The 17,215-nt window shown below is 48.3% G+C and overlaps 1 protein-coding gene across 1 annotated transcript in view; it reads left to right on the plus strand.

The window, feature by feature from the left end:
* Positions 1-17,215, plus strand: part of ARHGAP35 (Rho GTPase activating protein 35) — a 107,757-nt gene that overhangs the window by 28,517 nt on the left and 62,025 nt on the right. The window contains exon 2 of the mRNA XM_016155357.2: positions 10,463-14,338. Within this exon, the coding sequence (XP_016010843.1) occupies positions 10,655-14,338 (3,684 nt within the window). The 5' untranslated portion in view covers positions 10,463-10,654. The remainder of the gene's footprint in view (positions 1-10,462; positions 14,339-17,215) is intronic.

A 17,215-nucleotide genomic window follows, 5' to 3' on the forward strand; every position in this document is an offset into this window, starting at 1 on the left:
AACACTTGGTGGGTTTATGTGGCGTGAAACAGTGCGGACACTCTGTGCACGTGTAAGTGAGAAAGGTGAGTGTATCTTGATCATTTGAACTCAGAGACATGGTTTGGTGAATAGCAGCAGTGAAAGGCGATTTCCTCTAGGAGATAGGACAGCTGTCATGGAATTGTAGGCTAGACCTGTTTTCCTTCTAAGTCTAAGGGCTGGAGTAGTGATAAGCTGGTGACTCATTGATTTTCATGAAAATTACTGGCCAAGGACTTTCAAGGAATGGTGGTTGATAAGGAGGAACTAGGTACTATTTCTGGTCTGTTATCTAAGGGGAAATCAGGAAGCTAGCCTAGCATTTTATAGAAAATGCCATTTGCTATAATAAATTCCTTATGTGATCACGAGTGTTTTCTTAGTTATTTTTGGACTCCCCAACAGGACATGTTACTTGTATAGTTTGAAATTCATCTCGAAGTGTAGTGTGTGTGTGGGGGTAGGTGGCTATTATTTAGAACAGGGGCCCCCAAACCCCGGGCCACAGACTGGTACCGGTTCGTGACCTGTTAGGAACAGGACCGCACAGCAGGGGCTGGACGAGTGAAGCTTTGTCTGTGTCCGTAGCTGCTCACAAGCGTCAGCATCACCGCCTCAGCTCCGCCTCAGGTCATGAGGTGCTAGGTTCTCATAGGAGCGCCGGTCCCTGGTGCCACAAAGTTTGGGGACTGCTGATTTAGCAGAAGCTCAGGACAGTGTACGTCCAGTGAGGGGTGGAGATTGGAGCTATGATAAATGGTACTGGCGACTGTCACTCCATTCTTGTCTCCTTTCCAGTCATTTTGATCCTGGGATCTTGATTAATCTTACCTCTCTGCCTGTGTGTGTAGGAGCAGCCCGGGTTGGGGCTGGCTGGGAGAGGGGCCCCGGGTAGAGCACAGGCGACAGCAGCTTCTGTGACCGTCGTCCCTTCTCCTCAGCTTCTCATCTGTCACCTGAAGGAGCTGGCTGCCGCCTCTCCCCAGCTCTGTCTTCAAGGGCTGATCAGTTCATCTAGAAGGTCTTTTAGTTATTAATCCCAAGAAGAATCTTAAGAATTTTTTTCTATTCAGCCAGTTTTTTTCAGATTCTGCTGCTTGTTTAGCTGCCCTTGCCCTCAGCAGCCTCCTTTGACAGTGAGACACAGGGTCATCGTTTAAGTATGGGAAGGAAATTATGGCCTTGAGCACAGTCAGAAAGGGACTGGCCCACAGGCACTTCCTGTGAGCCACCACTAAATTACAAAGACCGGGCCTGACATGGTCTTTCAAAGGGGCGCCCACACCACCACTGTGTCAGCATTTCCTCCATGGTTCTTATGCTGACCAGGTTTCAAGTGGCCTTTACGTGGGCGACATTTACCTAGTGGTGTGAGGATGAAACAGCAGACGGAGATTGAGATGGAGGGAGGCCGAGCGCGTGCTAGTCACTTTCAGGAAACCCAGGCCTGACCATGCCGTTGTTGCTTGGAGTCCTGGGGGCTCCTGGGAGGATGAAGTCGAGACTCTCCTCAGTGACAGGGTTCCCCCACAGGCCCGGCCGACCTCCCGGCTGGGACAGCGTGGCAGAGCCAGAAGGCGGGACGTGGGGGACGGAGGACTGGGTGGTGTCAGGAGGCCTGGGTTCTCCACACTGCTCCGTCTCTCACTAGCTGACTTGTTTCCTTTCTCTCTATCTCAGTGGTCACTGATCTGGGTGAGTTTCCTGAACGAGAGAAGAAAGGTGAGGGACACAGACAGGGAGGCTCTTTTCGGCCTTTGCCTCTTGGCAAAATCTTGGGAATTAGACCAGGTGTCTGATCATTAAATGATTTTCAAACCATTAAGTTTTTGAGTTTTTTTTAGAACTATGGGAGGTGAGCACACAATGTAAATACATATACGCCTTACTGTTAGAATGTCTAACTGAAACTTACTGGATGTCATTAACCAATGTCACCATTAAAAAATAAATTAAAAAAAAAAAACTATACATCTTTAAGTTTTTCTTTTTATGTGGGATCCCAACACATAAAATAGATCTGATGGAGGTCCTCTGTTTTCAGGCCAGAAGGTCTGATCGACACCTGTTCGGCCTCCTCGTGGCCCCCGAGAAGTGCCAGTTGCATCCGGCCCTCCCCGGCGCTGCTCGCACGGGCTGTTCTCGCTCGCCCCAGTGAGGATTAGAATTGCCTTTGACGAGACCCCAGGCAGAGGCCAGTGCAGGAGGCAGAGCAGTGGTCGCTGTGGGTGATCTATCACGGTCGACGGGGGCCTATGTTCGAACCCCAGCTCCACTCGCCAGCTCTGTGACCTGTTTCTTCATTTCTCTGAATTGTTCCCTTTTAAGGAACGGTAAAATGTATAAAGCACACACTGTGTGAACACATACGAAGTGAGTCCCTGTATGACCATCCTGAGGAATGGAAGAGAAGTGCCATCTGTGTCCTTTTTCTGTCATGTCTCCTTTCCTAGTCTCATAGTAGGAACCTGAAATCATGCTTTTAAAACACCGATAGGATAAATGTTTGATTAAGAAATATTTTTTCATAACTGCTGGTTAATAGCATCTACACATAATATCTTTTCATCCAGAAAATCCAGTCTGCTTTAAACATATTAACTTACATATTCATCTCCTCTAGAAGAAGACAGAGAGATAAACACCTCATTTTAGCAGATTTCACTTATGATTAATTGAGCCTAGGGCACAATTTTGTGCTGATTCCTGGCCTTTTCCATGTCCTGTCTTGTAACTGTTCATGTCTCGTCTCTCAGACCCCTGTTTTTAACTTCATTCGAAACAAGGCGAGTGTACGAGTGTGTGAAGAGTGTGTGAACGTGGAGGTCAAGTGCAAAGGAGGGTGTTGGTAATTAGCAAGTCCTAATTACTGCTATAACCTGTGGGTCCAGACCGTCCCCCACTAAGATGTGCTGGATTTAGAAGTCGATTCTGTTCTGTTTCTATGTGACTGTTCGTATCTTCATTACAGGTGCGTTATGTAAAAGAACACCAGCCATTCTGTTTTTTAAGGGTTATGTATATGGCATAACTTGTATTGCAGTAGCTTTTTTTAGGACTGGCAATTTATAGAATAATGCAAATGAGTAGTGAGGAATAATTAGAAATAATGGGCTGAAATCTTCACTTCATCTTAGAATGTTGTCAGGGAAATAGAATAGTAAGGCTTACTGTTGGACTTGAAAATAAGCTGACCTATTTTTTTCCCAGTTGACAGAAATGCCTGTTTCTCAGCACCGTCCTCTTTGCAAGGCACGTTTGGCTGGATGGTGCCTCCACTCTTCTAGCATATTCAGAGAAATTTTTATAAGAATATTCTTTCCAACAGAACTTTTTTTCTACCAAGAAGTTTTAGAAAACCAAATAGACCATAAGTGCTCAGAAACAATTGCTGAAATAATTTTGTAGGTTTTCTTTACCATTTCAAAAATCAGTGTAAAATCGGTCTTATTAATGCCAGGAAATTCAAAGGTAAGACTCGCTGGGTTTTTGTATCTGGGTTTGGTGTTGAGGGTAGACAGCCCGTGGTGCCGAGGCTCGTTGGGGTGCCTTCAGTTTTGAATTGGCCTTGGTTTTGCTGGGGCGGGGAATATTTTCACAGCTTATCAGAAATCCTGTTTTGTTGTTTTTCTTAATCCAGGTAACCCAGAGAAATTGTGCCACATCAGTGAGAAAGGTTTCTCAGCCTCTGCTTTTGTCTTTGTTTCCAGTCGCTTTGATCAGATAGCTTGATTAGAACTCCAGAGCCACCTGGTAGAAAGCTGCTGCGGATAAGGTTTAAGGAAGTGCTTTTGCTGAAAGCGGCCGCCTTCATTCATCAGGGGAGTTTGATTTCATCCTGTGAATAACTTGGCTTAGAAATTGTGTTTCTTTGGGACCAGCTTGTAGAGCCCTGCACAGCCCAGCGCATGAAGATGGTGTCGGGGTGAGAAGTAGGCTGCCCGCTGTGTGCCATGTGAGCCAGCTGGGGAGTGCGGGGAGGGGGGGCAGCGGAGTTCCATTAATCTACAGAAGCACCTCTATCAGGGCTCGGGGGTGGGGGAGCTGTGGAGAGGAGCAGGAAAGGACATTTGCAAAAATTACAAACAGCACGTCAGAGACTTTCCTAGCTGCTGTTTCAAAAACCGTGGGCCAGATTGTTTTCAGTCCTCAGAGGTTGTTCATGACCCCTTGTGCTTCCCTCGCTGGGCTCTCTCTGGAGGGGGCTGTTCGTTGAGGTAGCAGAGGGCATGAGCACCGAAGGCACGCACGTGCCCCATGTCCGGGAACAGCCTGTCCGGTGCAGGATGCTGTGTTTCAAGACCAGACAGTTAAACGCTTGAATCAGGCTGTCCACGCATCCAGATGACCCATTTTGGAGATTTCCTGCACCCCGAGCCCTGGGCATGACATGAGGCTCCACGGCCGGGAGCAGGCGTGTGGCCCGCGCAGCGGGGGCAGCCATCATGGCACTTCTGGGCAGCTGTCATTGGCTCCTTAATTCCTCTGTAAATCTGTGCTTTTCTGCCCTCTTCCCCACATTAGTATTTTAATTTGCATTGGCCCGAGAGGTAGAAATATAATCGCCATATTCAAATGGAGCTTTCATTTGTGTCACATGGTCTGTTTTTGGACAGTGTCGCTTTGTTGGGTGGAGAGTTGGAATGGCAGGATTACCACAGCAAATGACATTGGTGGGAGAAAAGATGGTTTTCATACTGGATTCTCACAGGTGGGAACGCGGTCTGTTCGTAGTCGGAGCCCCGGCCGCCCTTCTTGTTTTCTGCCTCCCATGCGTGAAAACTCTGTTCCTGTCTGTCCGTCCCAGAACGTGTCTGGTGTTTCCATTCTTGTCACCAGTGTTCCTGCCCTTTTACCGTCTTTAGGGGGCCTGGGCCATCTCTCCAAGCCCACCAGTCTTTTCTGTACCAATTCAAATCTTACTTCTGCCCTGATGCCTTAAGGCCTCAGCCATCCCGGAGGCGAGTGATCTGCTCTTCCCTTTCCTGGATCCCAGGAAATGGTCTGTGCCGTTTATTTTCCTGTGGCTTATTTTTAAGTAAAAACATTGTATCACAAGTAAATTATAAGATTCACAGCAGCAAGGACAGCACCCTGTTCTTACCACATCTTAGCTCCATAAACCGTATTTGATTTGGTCGACAGACACCTCAGTTCTCAATTCTAAAGTTTAGAAACTAGAGCAATACAAAAATGCTCAACGCCTCTGAAATGCTGTGAAGCAAGGAGAGCCCTGAGCTGCTGTGTGCCGGGGCCGTCACTCCTGTTCAGTCGTAGAGGCTGTGTCGTGCTTATTGAGTTCGATGTCGTCATTTGCCAAAATGCTTCTCATGTGGTAAAGAGATGAGCAGACTCAGGGTACTGCTTCACATTCCGACAGAAACCGCACGGAGGGGATGAGACTCCCCCTGCGTCCGTCAGGGTCATGGCGATCATACTTCGTAGGTCACCTATGTTTGTGCACATCACTGACTTCAGAGTTCTGTGAATTCAGCTGGATTCCATAGATGAATGAATTAGATGAATAAGGACCATGGACTCCACTCCCAGATTTTCTTCTCTAATGTGTCTAAAACTTTCAAAGGAAAAACAAACAAAAACCTTGAAATTTAATGTTTATTGATATGAAAATGGAAACACTGGATTTTTAGAGGATATTTTGTTTTAAATTCACTGTTCAGTAGGCCACAGAGTAGTGCTGGCTTCTTCCTGGAGCTTTCGTATCCCGTCCTGCCTTTCTCGTTTAGGAAGTCGGTTCCTCTAGAAACTTCTCCTTTAGGGAGTCTCTCTCACTGGGAAAATGGTTCCTAGTTAGATCCCTTCCTTTTGCTCTTCCTCTCTCTCCTGTAGCTCTGAGTCTTATCCTGTGTCTACCTAGTGTAAACATTTTAAACAGCTGCTGATAGTAATTCATAGCTTTAAAAAGTCATTCTGAAATTTAAGGTGTCGAGAAGTGTGAGGTACTAAGGAGGTTTAGCCTTTTTCCGTTAGATACAATGCTTGTTTCCATGCCTTTCTCCTGTTGGGACTAAGAAAAATTATCGAACAGATATTTTACTTCTTTTGCCAGCAGCTCCCTACGAAACTGTTTCCTTATTATATTATATAACATGGTATCAGTGTGCTGGTGTTCTATGTGTGGTTGTTTGGGATTAAATGCATTTTCAGAATTTGCTGAGCGTTTTAGGCAAACGTGATAATGGCAGTGGACCTGTGTCACCGGCCAGTCCAGGTCACATTTCCCCTTGGGGGTAGTGTGGGGAGGGTGCGGAATGGAAGGGTTGTTGACAGTGTGAACTTCAGCAGTCATAGTAACGCTGGAGCACAGTGGCATTTCTGTGCCCTGTGAAATGTGTAGTATCTTGGGAATGTTACCGCTTTTCGCACTGGGTGTTCTGTAGAGGTGTTAAGAAGAAAACAGCCTCCTCCTACCATCCAGTTGAGGCACAGGGTCAGATAAACAACTCTGGGAGCCTTGTGACAGGTTCTAAACAAGCTCTCAGGTGTTTGCGTTATGTCTCTCTGACATATATTTGTGACAAAGAATTAAAAAATACTCCAGAAGAATTTCCTTTCTGAAGTAGTTGACTTACGACGTAAAACTACCTAATAGGTTCTACATTTTTACTTTTCTAATATAAGTAACTTTAAAGCTCAAAGATAAAGGAGTCACTGTTTTAAAGCATACTTTTTTCCCTCTGCTTTAGCTCTTCAGTTTTGAAAGGATTAGTATTGTGAAATTATTAGTATAGACATTCAGATTTTTCTATTTGAATAGCTTAGTTGCCCAATACCAACACCAGTTCCTGTCAGATTTAAACTAAAGACATTGCATAGTCTTGGACATGCCCTGTCTTCTACTTTCTCTTTCTTTGTGGCTTTCAGATCATTAAATTTAGTGACTCAGCTAATTTTTTTTACCCACCTCTTAGAAAACATGAACGTGTTTGTGACCAAGCACTTAAGGTTATTTCCTTTAAACCAAGTGTTTGAGATGTTTTTAGATTTATAACTGGCTTTGTTTGCCGTGTAATTCAGTCCAATTGAGGAACTAGTAAAACTGCATTATCCAGACATCAAAGACAGACGTAAGACAAGCGTACTTATACCGGGAAAACTATTAGGTTTCTAACAAGTAGAGAGTTATCAGGGATCCAAAAATTAACCACTCCCATGCCAGCTAACTTTTTTTGTAGCTTTTCTTGTTTGGTCAGTTAGCAGAATTCTGGATTTAAAATAGCAATTTGCTACATTCTTGAGAGTTGCTTCCATTTCTTTAGCATCCTTCACATTACTGACTTTGAAAGGGCTAAATAGAATACCATGCCGTTAAAATCGTAACTGAACAGGTGTTGAATGGACAGCACATTTTCGTTTGGTTCCAAATTAAGCCAGTGTCTTTACTTCTTGAGGTTTAAGGTAGGCTGAGGCTTCGTTTCCTTGAGATTTTTGTGGGAGAGATTATTCAGCTCACTTTGCAGAGAATAAGTAGGATGACATATCAGCTGCATGCAGCAGTTACTTGAAGTAGGACTCGTGTCACCAAGTTGCGTTTCGAGATTGATACAAGTGGGTGGCCTTGAGTCCTGCCAGAGCCTGGGGTGAGAAGGTGCTGGATGAGGGCTTTGTGAGCAGAGCAGCACCTTGCACCCCGACACCTCCCCAGCGCTGCCATCCAAGGCCCCATTAAACCTGGCCCTGTGCCCAGTCCAGTTGGAACCGTGCGTGTGTGCGGCGGAAGCACTTTGGCTTCGTGCAGACTTGTCCCTTTCAGGTGTTGCAGAGGCTGTGCGTCAGCACACTTCAGATATTTGTAAGCATCTTATAACTTGACTCGGAGTGGGGGTGGGGAAGGGTGGTTTCGTCTCTTCCCACGGACGCCCACCTGTGCCTGCTGAGCCTGGGACTGGGCTTCTGGGGGAGCACGCCACTGCTCACAGTCACGGAGGTGTCTTTTTTGAAAATAGCCACCCAATTTTTAGATACCACATCTGGCCACATTTTGTTCCATAGAGGGTTTGGCTTGCGTCTGGGTTATTGAAGGAAGTACGGGTGTTTGGGAAAGGTCCATGAGGTCATTGTCATAGGGGACAGCTGTGCTCGCCCATTCGCTGCTCCCTTACATCAGAATAGCGTGTGGTGGTCTGGCTTCCTGTGGCGTTTCCTGTGAGACAGGTCACAAAAACATACCAAGACTGTGTAAATGCTGGGTCCCTACCAGGGACGAGGGGGAGTCGGGAGAAAACGGCTCTGCCTGTGTCAAGTCCTGGTCTTCGAGAGTCTCAGGAGAGCCTTCATTCAGCCCAGTCACGTTTGCACACAGGGGAGATGGCAGTGCGGTGCAGACAGAAGTAGCAGCCAGAGACGGATTCCGTAGAGGCCACCAGAGATGACGTGTTTTGCCGGAAAGTTACTACAGACTTTGTAAAACATTGTAACATTTCATTACTGTTCAGTCTGGTCCTGCAAGGTGCCACTTTGAGCCACCATTTGCGGTTCCCCATAACCTTTGGACAGGATCCGAACTCTCTGGAAGTAGCTTAATCTGGCCCCTGCTTCCTCGCCAGCACTTCTCGTCCATCTCCCCCCCCCTCCCCCACACACACTTTACTTCAGCTGGCTTCCCCATGGCGCATGCTTTTTTCTGGGGACAGAGGACTCTGTGCACTTGAATTCCTCCCCTTCGGGCCTTGCCTGAGCTGCAACTTCCTTCAGAAAGGCTGGGTTTGGGGACTCTTTAATGTGCTCTAATGTCATTCACTTCTTCACTTTTTCAGTACATGTTTGTGTCGAGCCCTGTGTCATAGGCTAAGGATGCAGAAGTGACCAAGAGTGGGCCTTGTCCCCATAGAGCTTATGTTCCTGTTGGAAACCTCATATTTGCACCCTTAAAAAAAAAAACTTTTTACTTGGAAATAATTAGAGACTTACAGAAAGTTGCAAAAATTAAAACAGCACAAAGTAATATCCTGTACACTTTGCCCAGATTCACCTGTTGTTAATATTTTACCTCATTTGCATGTTATCTATATCACATTTTTCCTCTGGACCAGTCCACATACATTATGTCCTTCCCCCCCCTAGATACTTCAGAGTGTATTTCCTTAGAGTAGGGTTGTTCTCTTATATGAGAGTTATCAACTTCATAAATTTACTTTGATAAGCTGCTTTTATCTAACATTCTGTTCACAGTCCGGTGTTGTTAATTCATCTCATGGTGTCCTGTGTACCCGCCCCCCCGGCCCTTCGGCGCAGAATTCCGTCTGCGGTCAGCTCACTGCATTTAGTGATGATGTCTCTTTAGCCTCCCTCATAACCATTCTTTCTTTCTCAGTTATGACAGGGGTCCCCAAATCCAGGTCTGCCGACCAGACCAGTACTGGTCCGCGGCCTGTTAGGACCTGGGCCACACAGCAGGAGGGGAGCGGCAGGCTTGCCAGTGTAGCTTCATCTGTGTTTGTAGCCGCCCTGCAGCACCAGCATCACTGTCTCAGCTCCGCCTCAGGTCTCAGATCATCAGGCGTTAGATTCTCATAACTGGTCCTTGGTGCCACAAAGGTTGGGGACCGCTGGGTTATGACATTGATTTTTTTGAAAAGCATAGCATGCCCCCTGTTTTAAATAGTATCTTGCTCATTTTGTGTTTGCTGTTTCCTTGTGATAAGGGTGAGATAAAGTATCATAGGCCATCATACTGTGTAGTGATTATCCTCGGGGGGATTGCATCTGGGGGCCCGTGATGTCCTTCAAGCCCTCTTTGGTGGGCATTTTCATTACCCAAAGCGTTACCCAGTTTCTCTACTGTGTAATTAATGTTTTTTAAATTCTTTTCTTTGTAACTAATGATAAGTAGTCTGTTGGAGGATACCTCAATTCTGTGCAGATACCCTGCTCCTTATCAAACTTTCTCTCCTTGGTCTGGTGTCAAGTGATGATTCTTGTCTGATCCAGTCGTATAAAGTCAAGTTTCTATTTTTTGCAATGGGTTATAATTCATTACTGTACTTGGTTATTTTGGCACTCAGATTATTCCGGATTTGACCCGTGGAAGCCCCTCGGAACTGGCTTCCGCATCCTTGTGAGGTGCCCTTGTTTCCATCCCTGCCTTTCTTGCACAAGATGGTACAGGCTTATCTTGCACCAATTCCGCCCTAGCCCTGGGATCAGCCCTTTTTCCAGGGAGCCCTCAAACCCTCATGTTAGCACTTGGCACACTACTTACTGTATATCTTCCTCCACGAGGTGATATTGTGACTCTCTGAAGGCACACAGATGTCATTCTTATTCACGCTCACATTTTCACCCAGCGGTAGGTCTGGCACATTTGCTCTTTAAGTATTTGTTGAATAAGATAAATCGATTTTTGCTACAGTTCAGTGATTAAAATTGGTTTCCAAAGTGATGATGCTGATGGGCTTTCTTTCCCCCCTCCCCCATCTAGGAAGAAATGTTGGCTATTTGGCGATAGAAGTGGTGAAAACTGACCTCACACTGGTAGACGAGCACTACGGGACCCGATCCTCTTGCTGCACGGGCAGCCGGACCCCACTGAGCATGTCGGGAAGCTGTCGAGTCCACTGGAAAACACTAGTCTGATCTTGGAAGCGGCTGATTGTGGCAGGATGTGTCGACGATGATGATGGCCAGAAAGCAAGATGTCCGTGTTCCCACCTACAACATCAGCGTGGTGGGGCTGTCTGGGACTGAGAAGGAGAAGGGCCAATGCGGCATTGGGAAGTCCTGTCTGTGCAACCGCTTTGTGCGCCCGAGCGCCGATGAGTTCCACTTGGACCACACCTCTGTCCTTAGCACCAGTGACTTTGGTGGGCGGGTGGTCAATAATGACCACTTCCTCTACTGGGGGGAAGTCAGCCGATCCCTGGAGGATTGCGTGGAATGTAAGATGCACATTGTGGAGCAGACCGAGTTCATCGACGATCAGACCTTCCAGCCGCATCGAAGCACGGCCCTGCAGCCCTACATCAAGAGAGCGGCTGCGACCAAGCTTGCGTCGGCCGAGAAGCTCATGTACTTTTGCACTGACCAGCTGGGGCTGGAGCAGGACTTTGAGCAGAAGCAAATGCCAGACGGAAAGCTGTTGATTGACGGTTTTCTTCTCGGCATTGACGTTAGCAGGGGCATGAATAGGAACTTTGATGACCAGCTCAAGTTTGTCTCCAATCTCTACAATCAGCTTGCAAAAACAAAAAAGCCCATCGTGGTGGTCCTGACGAAATGTGACGAGGGTGTTGAGCGGTACATTAGAGATGCACATACTTTTGCCTTAAGCAAAAAGAACCTCCAGGTTGTGGAGACCTCAGCGAGATCCAACGTCAATGTGGACTTGGCTTTCAGCACCTTAGTGCAACTCATTGATAAAAGTCGGGGAAAGACGAAAATCATCCCTTACTTTGAAGCTCTCAAGCAGCAGAGCCAGCAGATAGCTACGGCAAAAGACAAGTACGAGTGGCTGGTGAGTCGCATTGTGAAAAACCACAATGAGAACTGGCTGAGTGTCAGCCGAAAGATGCAGGCCTCCCCTGAGTACCAGGACTACGTCTACCTGGAAGGGACCCAGAAAGCCAAGAAGCTGTTTCTCCAGCACATCCACCGCCTCAAGCACGAGCACATCGAGCGCAGAAGGAAGCTGTACCTGGCTGCGCTGCCACTGGCTTTCGAAGCGCTCATACCCAGTCTGGAGGAAATAGACCACCTGAGCTGCGTGAAAGCCAAAAAGCTCTTGGAGACCAAGCCGGAGTTCCTGAAGTGGTTCGTCGTGCTCGAGGAGACCCCGTGGGATGCCACCAGCCACATCGACAACATGGACAATGAGCGGATTCCCTTCGACTTGATGGACACCGTCCCCGCAGAGCAGCTGTATGAGGCCCACTTAGAGAAGCTGCGGAACGAGAGGAAAAGAGCTGAGATGAGACGGGCGTTTAAAGAAAACCTGGAGACCTCGCCTTTCATAACTCCTGGGAAGCCCTGGGAAGAGGCCCGTAGTTTCATCATGAATGAAGATTTCTACCAGTGGCTGGAAGAATCTGTATACATGGATATCTACGGCAAACACCAAAAGCAAATTATAGACAGGGCGAAGGAAGAGTTTCAGGAGCTGCTTTTGGAATATTCAGAATTGTTCTATGAACTGGAGCTGGATGCTAAGCCCAGCAAGGAGAAGATGGGTGTGATTCAGGACGTCCTGGGGGAAGAACAGCGGTTCAAAGCGCTGCAGAAGCTCCAGGCGGAGCGCGACGCCCTCATCCTGAAGCATATCCACTTTGTGTACCACCCGACGAAGGAGACGTGCCCCAGCTGCCCGGCCTGCGTGGACGCCAAGATCGAGCACTTGGTTACTTCCCGGTTTATCCGACCATCAGACCGGAATCAGAAAAATTCACTCTCTGACCCCAACATCGATAGAATCAACTTGGTTATCCTGGGCAAAGATGGCCTTGCCCGAGAGTTGGCCAATGAGATTCGAGCTCTTTGTACAAACGATGACAAGTACGTGATAGATGGTAAAATGTATGAGCTTTCCTTGAGGCCGATAGAAGGGAACGTCAGGCTTCCCGTGAACTCTTTCCAGACACCCACGTTTCAGCCTCACGGATGTCTCTGCCTCTACAATTCGAAGGAGTCGCTGTCCTACGTGGTGGAGAGCATCGAGAAGAGTAGAGAGTCCACACTCGGCAGGCGAGATAATCACTTAGTTCATCTCCCCCTGACGCTAATTCTGGTGAACAAGAGAGGAGACACCAGCGGAGAGACACTGCATAGCTTAATACAGCAAGGCCAGCAGATCGCCAGCAAACTTCAATGTGTCTTTCTGGACCCTGCCTCTGCTGGCATCGGTTATGGACGCAACATTAATGAAAAGCAAATCAGTCAAGTTTTGAAAGGACTCTTGGACTCTAAGCGTAACTTAAACCTGGTCAGTTCTACCGCTAGCATCAAAGATCTGGCTGACGTTGACCTGCGAATTGTCATGTGTCTGATGTGTGGAGACCCTTTTAGTGCAGACGACATCCTCTTTCCCGTCCTTCAGTCCCAAACCTGTAAATCTTCCCATTGTGGAAGCAACAACTCTGTTTTACTTGAACTACCAATCGGGCTACACAAGAAGCGCATTGAACTGTCTATTCTTTCATACCATTCCTCGTTTAGCATCAGAAAAAGCCGGTTGGTCCATGGGTACATTGTTTTTTATGCAGCCAAACGTAAGGCCTCCTTGGCTATGTTACGTGCCTTTCTTTGTGAAGTGCAGGACATTGTCCCCATTCAGCTGGTCGCACTCACTGACGGCGCTGTAGATGTCCTGGACAATGACTTAAGTCGGGAGCAGCTGACCGAGGGAGAGGAGATCGCTCAAGAGATAGATGGCAGGTTCACAAGCATCCCCTGCAGCCAAGCCCAGCATAAACTTGAGATCTTCCACCCATTTTTTAAGGATGTGGTGGAGAAAAAGAACATAATCGAGGCGACGCACATGTACGATAACGCTGCTGAGGCCTGCAGCACCACGGAGGAGGTGTTCAACTCCCCCCGGGCGGGCTCTCCGCTCTGCAACTCCAACCTGCAGGATTCGGAAGAGGATGTTGAGCCCCCTTCCTACAGCCTGTTTCGAGAAGACACGTCGCTGCCCTCTCTGTCCAAAGACCATTCCAAGCTGTGTATGGAGCTGGAGGGGAACGATGGGCTGTCTTTCATCATGAGCAATTTTGAGAGTAAACTCAACAACAAAGTACCTCCACCAGTCAAACCAAAGCCTCCTCTCCATTTTGATATTACAAAGGGGGATCTGTCTTACCTAGATCAAGGCCACAGAGATGGGCAGAGGAAGTCTGTGTCTTCTAGTACCTGGCTACCTCAGGACGGGTTCGATCCTTCCGATTACGCCGAACCCATGGATGCAGTGGCCAAGCCGAGAAATGAGGAAGAAAACATATACTCGGTGCCTCACGACAGCACCCAAGGCAAGATCATCACCATCCGGAACATCAACAAAGCCCAGTCCAATGGCAGTGGAAACGGCTCCGATAGCGAGATGGACACCAGCTCCCTAGAGCGAGGCCGCAAGGTATCCATTGTGAGCAAGCCAGTGCTTTACAGGACGAGATGCAGCCGGCTGGGGAGGTTCGCTAGCTACCGAACCAGCTTCAGCGTGGGGAGCGACGATGAGCTGGGGCCCATCCGGAAGAAAGAGGAGGACCAGGCGTCCCAAGGTTATAAAGGGGACAACGTTGTCATCCCTTATGAAACAGACGAAGACCCGAGGAGGAGGAACATCTTGCGCAGCCTGCGGAGGAACACCAAGGTGAGGCGCGGGGCGGGAGCACAGTGTCTTGCTGAGTTGATGGATGGTGACGATTTTTAAGAACAGCGTATTCTGGTAAAAAAAAAACTGCTTTATGTGCGTGTTTGGTCTTTGACTTAGCATGAAAAAGTAAGCAGTGTCTCTGATGAAGCTACTGCGGGCAGCTCTGAAGTAGTCAGGACCCTGGACAGACGGTCCGATTCATCTTTGTCCAAAGCGATAGTAAGTTAATTACCAAGATGAGCAGAGCGCGTTGAACTTGTCAGTGTCCTGACAAGTAGCCAAGTCGATGACGAAGCACTTGTTCTTCCTTCACTCCAACACCAGAATCCAGCGTTGCGTGCCTGGGTCCCTTACTGCTAAACCAAAGGTCACCCGTGCATGTCTTGCATGCTCCGTGTCCCCTTGCTGATCCGTAAAGGTTGCTGTATTTCAGATTAGGAAAAATGAGATGGTTACTATATTTGCACACACAAAGCAGCGAAAGGTCTTTGGGTACGTAAATGAAAAATAAGGACCTTGCCGCTGCAAGTTATAAACCTGTCCCAAATTTGTAGTATTGGAGTGCCACTCACCTCCATTATTTTGAGTTGTTCCTGCCATAGGTGAGCTTCAGATGATTGAGGGACCACAGATAGGGTGCGGAGGGACGCGCATTCTGAATGTGACACCTGCCGTGAGGGGTGGGGGTGTCCCCCGTGCAGTAACAGACAAAGCCTCTGTCTAGTGAAGAATTGCACTACAGGGCACAGTGCCTTGGCCCCTTGGTCTTTGAGATAGAAAAGGATTTCCCAGCTCTTCTCTCCCCCCACCTAGAGTAGAGGGAGAGCCTCTGCTCTTCCGAGAAAGATGTGGTGCGGCACAGCAGACCTGTGTTACCTGCCTGCCCTCGACCAGCACCACACACACAATGATTTCTCTGCACTGAGAGCTTTTGCTCCCCTACTTACCACAAAGCCACAGAGCAAAGTCGCTTGTCTGAAAGTATTGGGGAAACTTTGAAAAGAAAGGTCACCAGAAATGTATGTTGTTATGAGACGTGCCAGGTCGGAAGGCCCTGGAGTCCAGGCAGTCTTGGGAGCTGCCGGTTCCGTCGGGGAATTCCTCCCGGAGCCAGTCCCGCTGCTCTCGCCAGTTGAGAGGGCCCTTGGAGGTGGCGGGTCATGGCTCCAGCATAGAGTGCTCCTCAGTCACCACTGGCCAGAGCTTCCAGAATTTTCCTACCTGTGCGGTGTGAGAAAGGGCTGGGCAGTATCACGGTGCGTTCTGTTCCCCTGCTTCTCTGAGCTAACTTAATAAATGTTGTAGGCATTCCTCTCCTGTCTGTCTCCTCGGTTTGTTTCTCCGCTTGGATTCCTTTATCTGCCTTCAGTATTTTGTTCTCTAAAGGCAGCGGGCAGCCCCACCCAAAGCATGAAGCCAGAGAGTGGCCTGACCTGGCTCCCGGTATTTCCCCACCGTTCTCCTGTGTAATGAAGCTGGGATCCAAACATTTTGAACATTTCTACTTCTCTTCCTCCTCCACTCCCAGCGAAGACTGGTGCCAGAACAGCTCGTCTGAATGCTGACAGTCTTCTAATTTGTGGGGGTGTTTGCACACCTGGGAATTAGGAAGGTGGCATACAGCACACTGTGAAATGTAACTGTTTTTCTGACTTCTCCATTTTAATACTTGTTGGAAATGACGCTTTTAAAGCATATTCCTAAACAAGCCACGCTTTAGTGAGCATGCTATGCGGGCTTGGCAGAAACAGCTGGTTCTGGTGGGCCTGTGAGAGGGCCCCGTGTGCGCTGGGGAAGAGCCCTTCTCACCGTGCCGCAGCCACAGCCGGAGCGTCCTCGCCGGCTTGCTGTGTCAGCACAGGAGCCGCGGGTGACTTCCTGTCTTAGTTCTGTGGGCCACACCCCTTCAGGGCAAACAGAAATGATGCCTCTGGCCCAAGAGCAGTTGCGTGCCAGCAGTCAGTTTAGGAGTATCCTTTGGAAAGAGTGAGTAAAAGGTGAAATTGTCTTTTCCTGCCTTAGAAAATGGTACTTTGGAATGAGTAAAGCTGCTTTGTCATCTTAACGCAGAGATAAGCAACGCCTTGATTCTCTTCCCGGTTGGAGCAAACCTATTAAAGTTGCTGCCATTAATGCAGACTGACACTTGTTTTACTGGAAAAGCAAGATAAATGGGCCAGAGAATCCCCAGCCAGCCTCTGCATGGGGGATTTGGCCTTCCATTTTTATTGGCATGACAAAGCAATAAGTATTTATTTCAAGAGAGGTGGGTGCCAGTTGGTAATGGAAAACACACTTAGTGCCTCCTGCCTGCCAGACGCCACTGGGGAAGTGGCACGGATCCTTCCTTCTTGCCCAGATCTAAGTGCCCCATTGAGGTGGCAGGACCTGCACAGCTTCTGAAAATAGGTGGTCTGCTCAGGGGGCCATGTTGGGCGGAGCAGAAATCCTATATTGGGGGTGGTTGAGGTGGTAGTGTGTGTGTGTGTGTGTGTGTGTGTGTGTGTGTGGTGATTAGGAGCTCGGGTGGAGGGGACTGGGTGCTAAAGTCACATCTCAACTCCTCTGTTTTCTCACCGGGACTTTGGCCATGCGATTCACGTCCCTTCTTCCAAAGGGGAGAATGTGGTAGCACCTTCTTCCTAAGGCTGCGGGAGATGGAGTGAGGTTGTGCACAGAAAGCGTTGAGCACGTCATTATTTGAGTAGTCCTGGAGAGTGAGGCGAAAAAAGGCTGGAGCTGCGTTAGAGGAAAGGAGAAAGCTGGTCTGTTCCAGCGCTGACACTGCCCCTCCCTCCTGTGTAAGTTTGGCCCGTGTGCGACTTCCCCGCCTGCTCAGCACTGACCCTGCACCGGCTCCACACCAGGAAAGGC

This window comes from Rousettus aegyptiacus, unplaced genomic scaffold (genome assembly GCF_014176215.1).
Source record: "Rousettus aegyptiacus isolate mRouAeg1 unplaced genomic scaffold, mRouAeg1.p scaffold_m13_p_14, whole genome shotgun sequence".
Taxonomy (NCBI): Eukaryota; Metazoa; Chordata; class Mammalia; order Chiroptera; family Pteropodidae; genus Rousettus; species Rousettus aegyptiacus.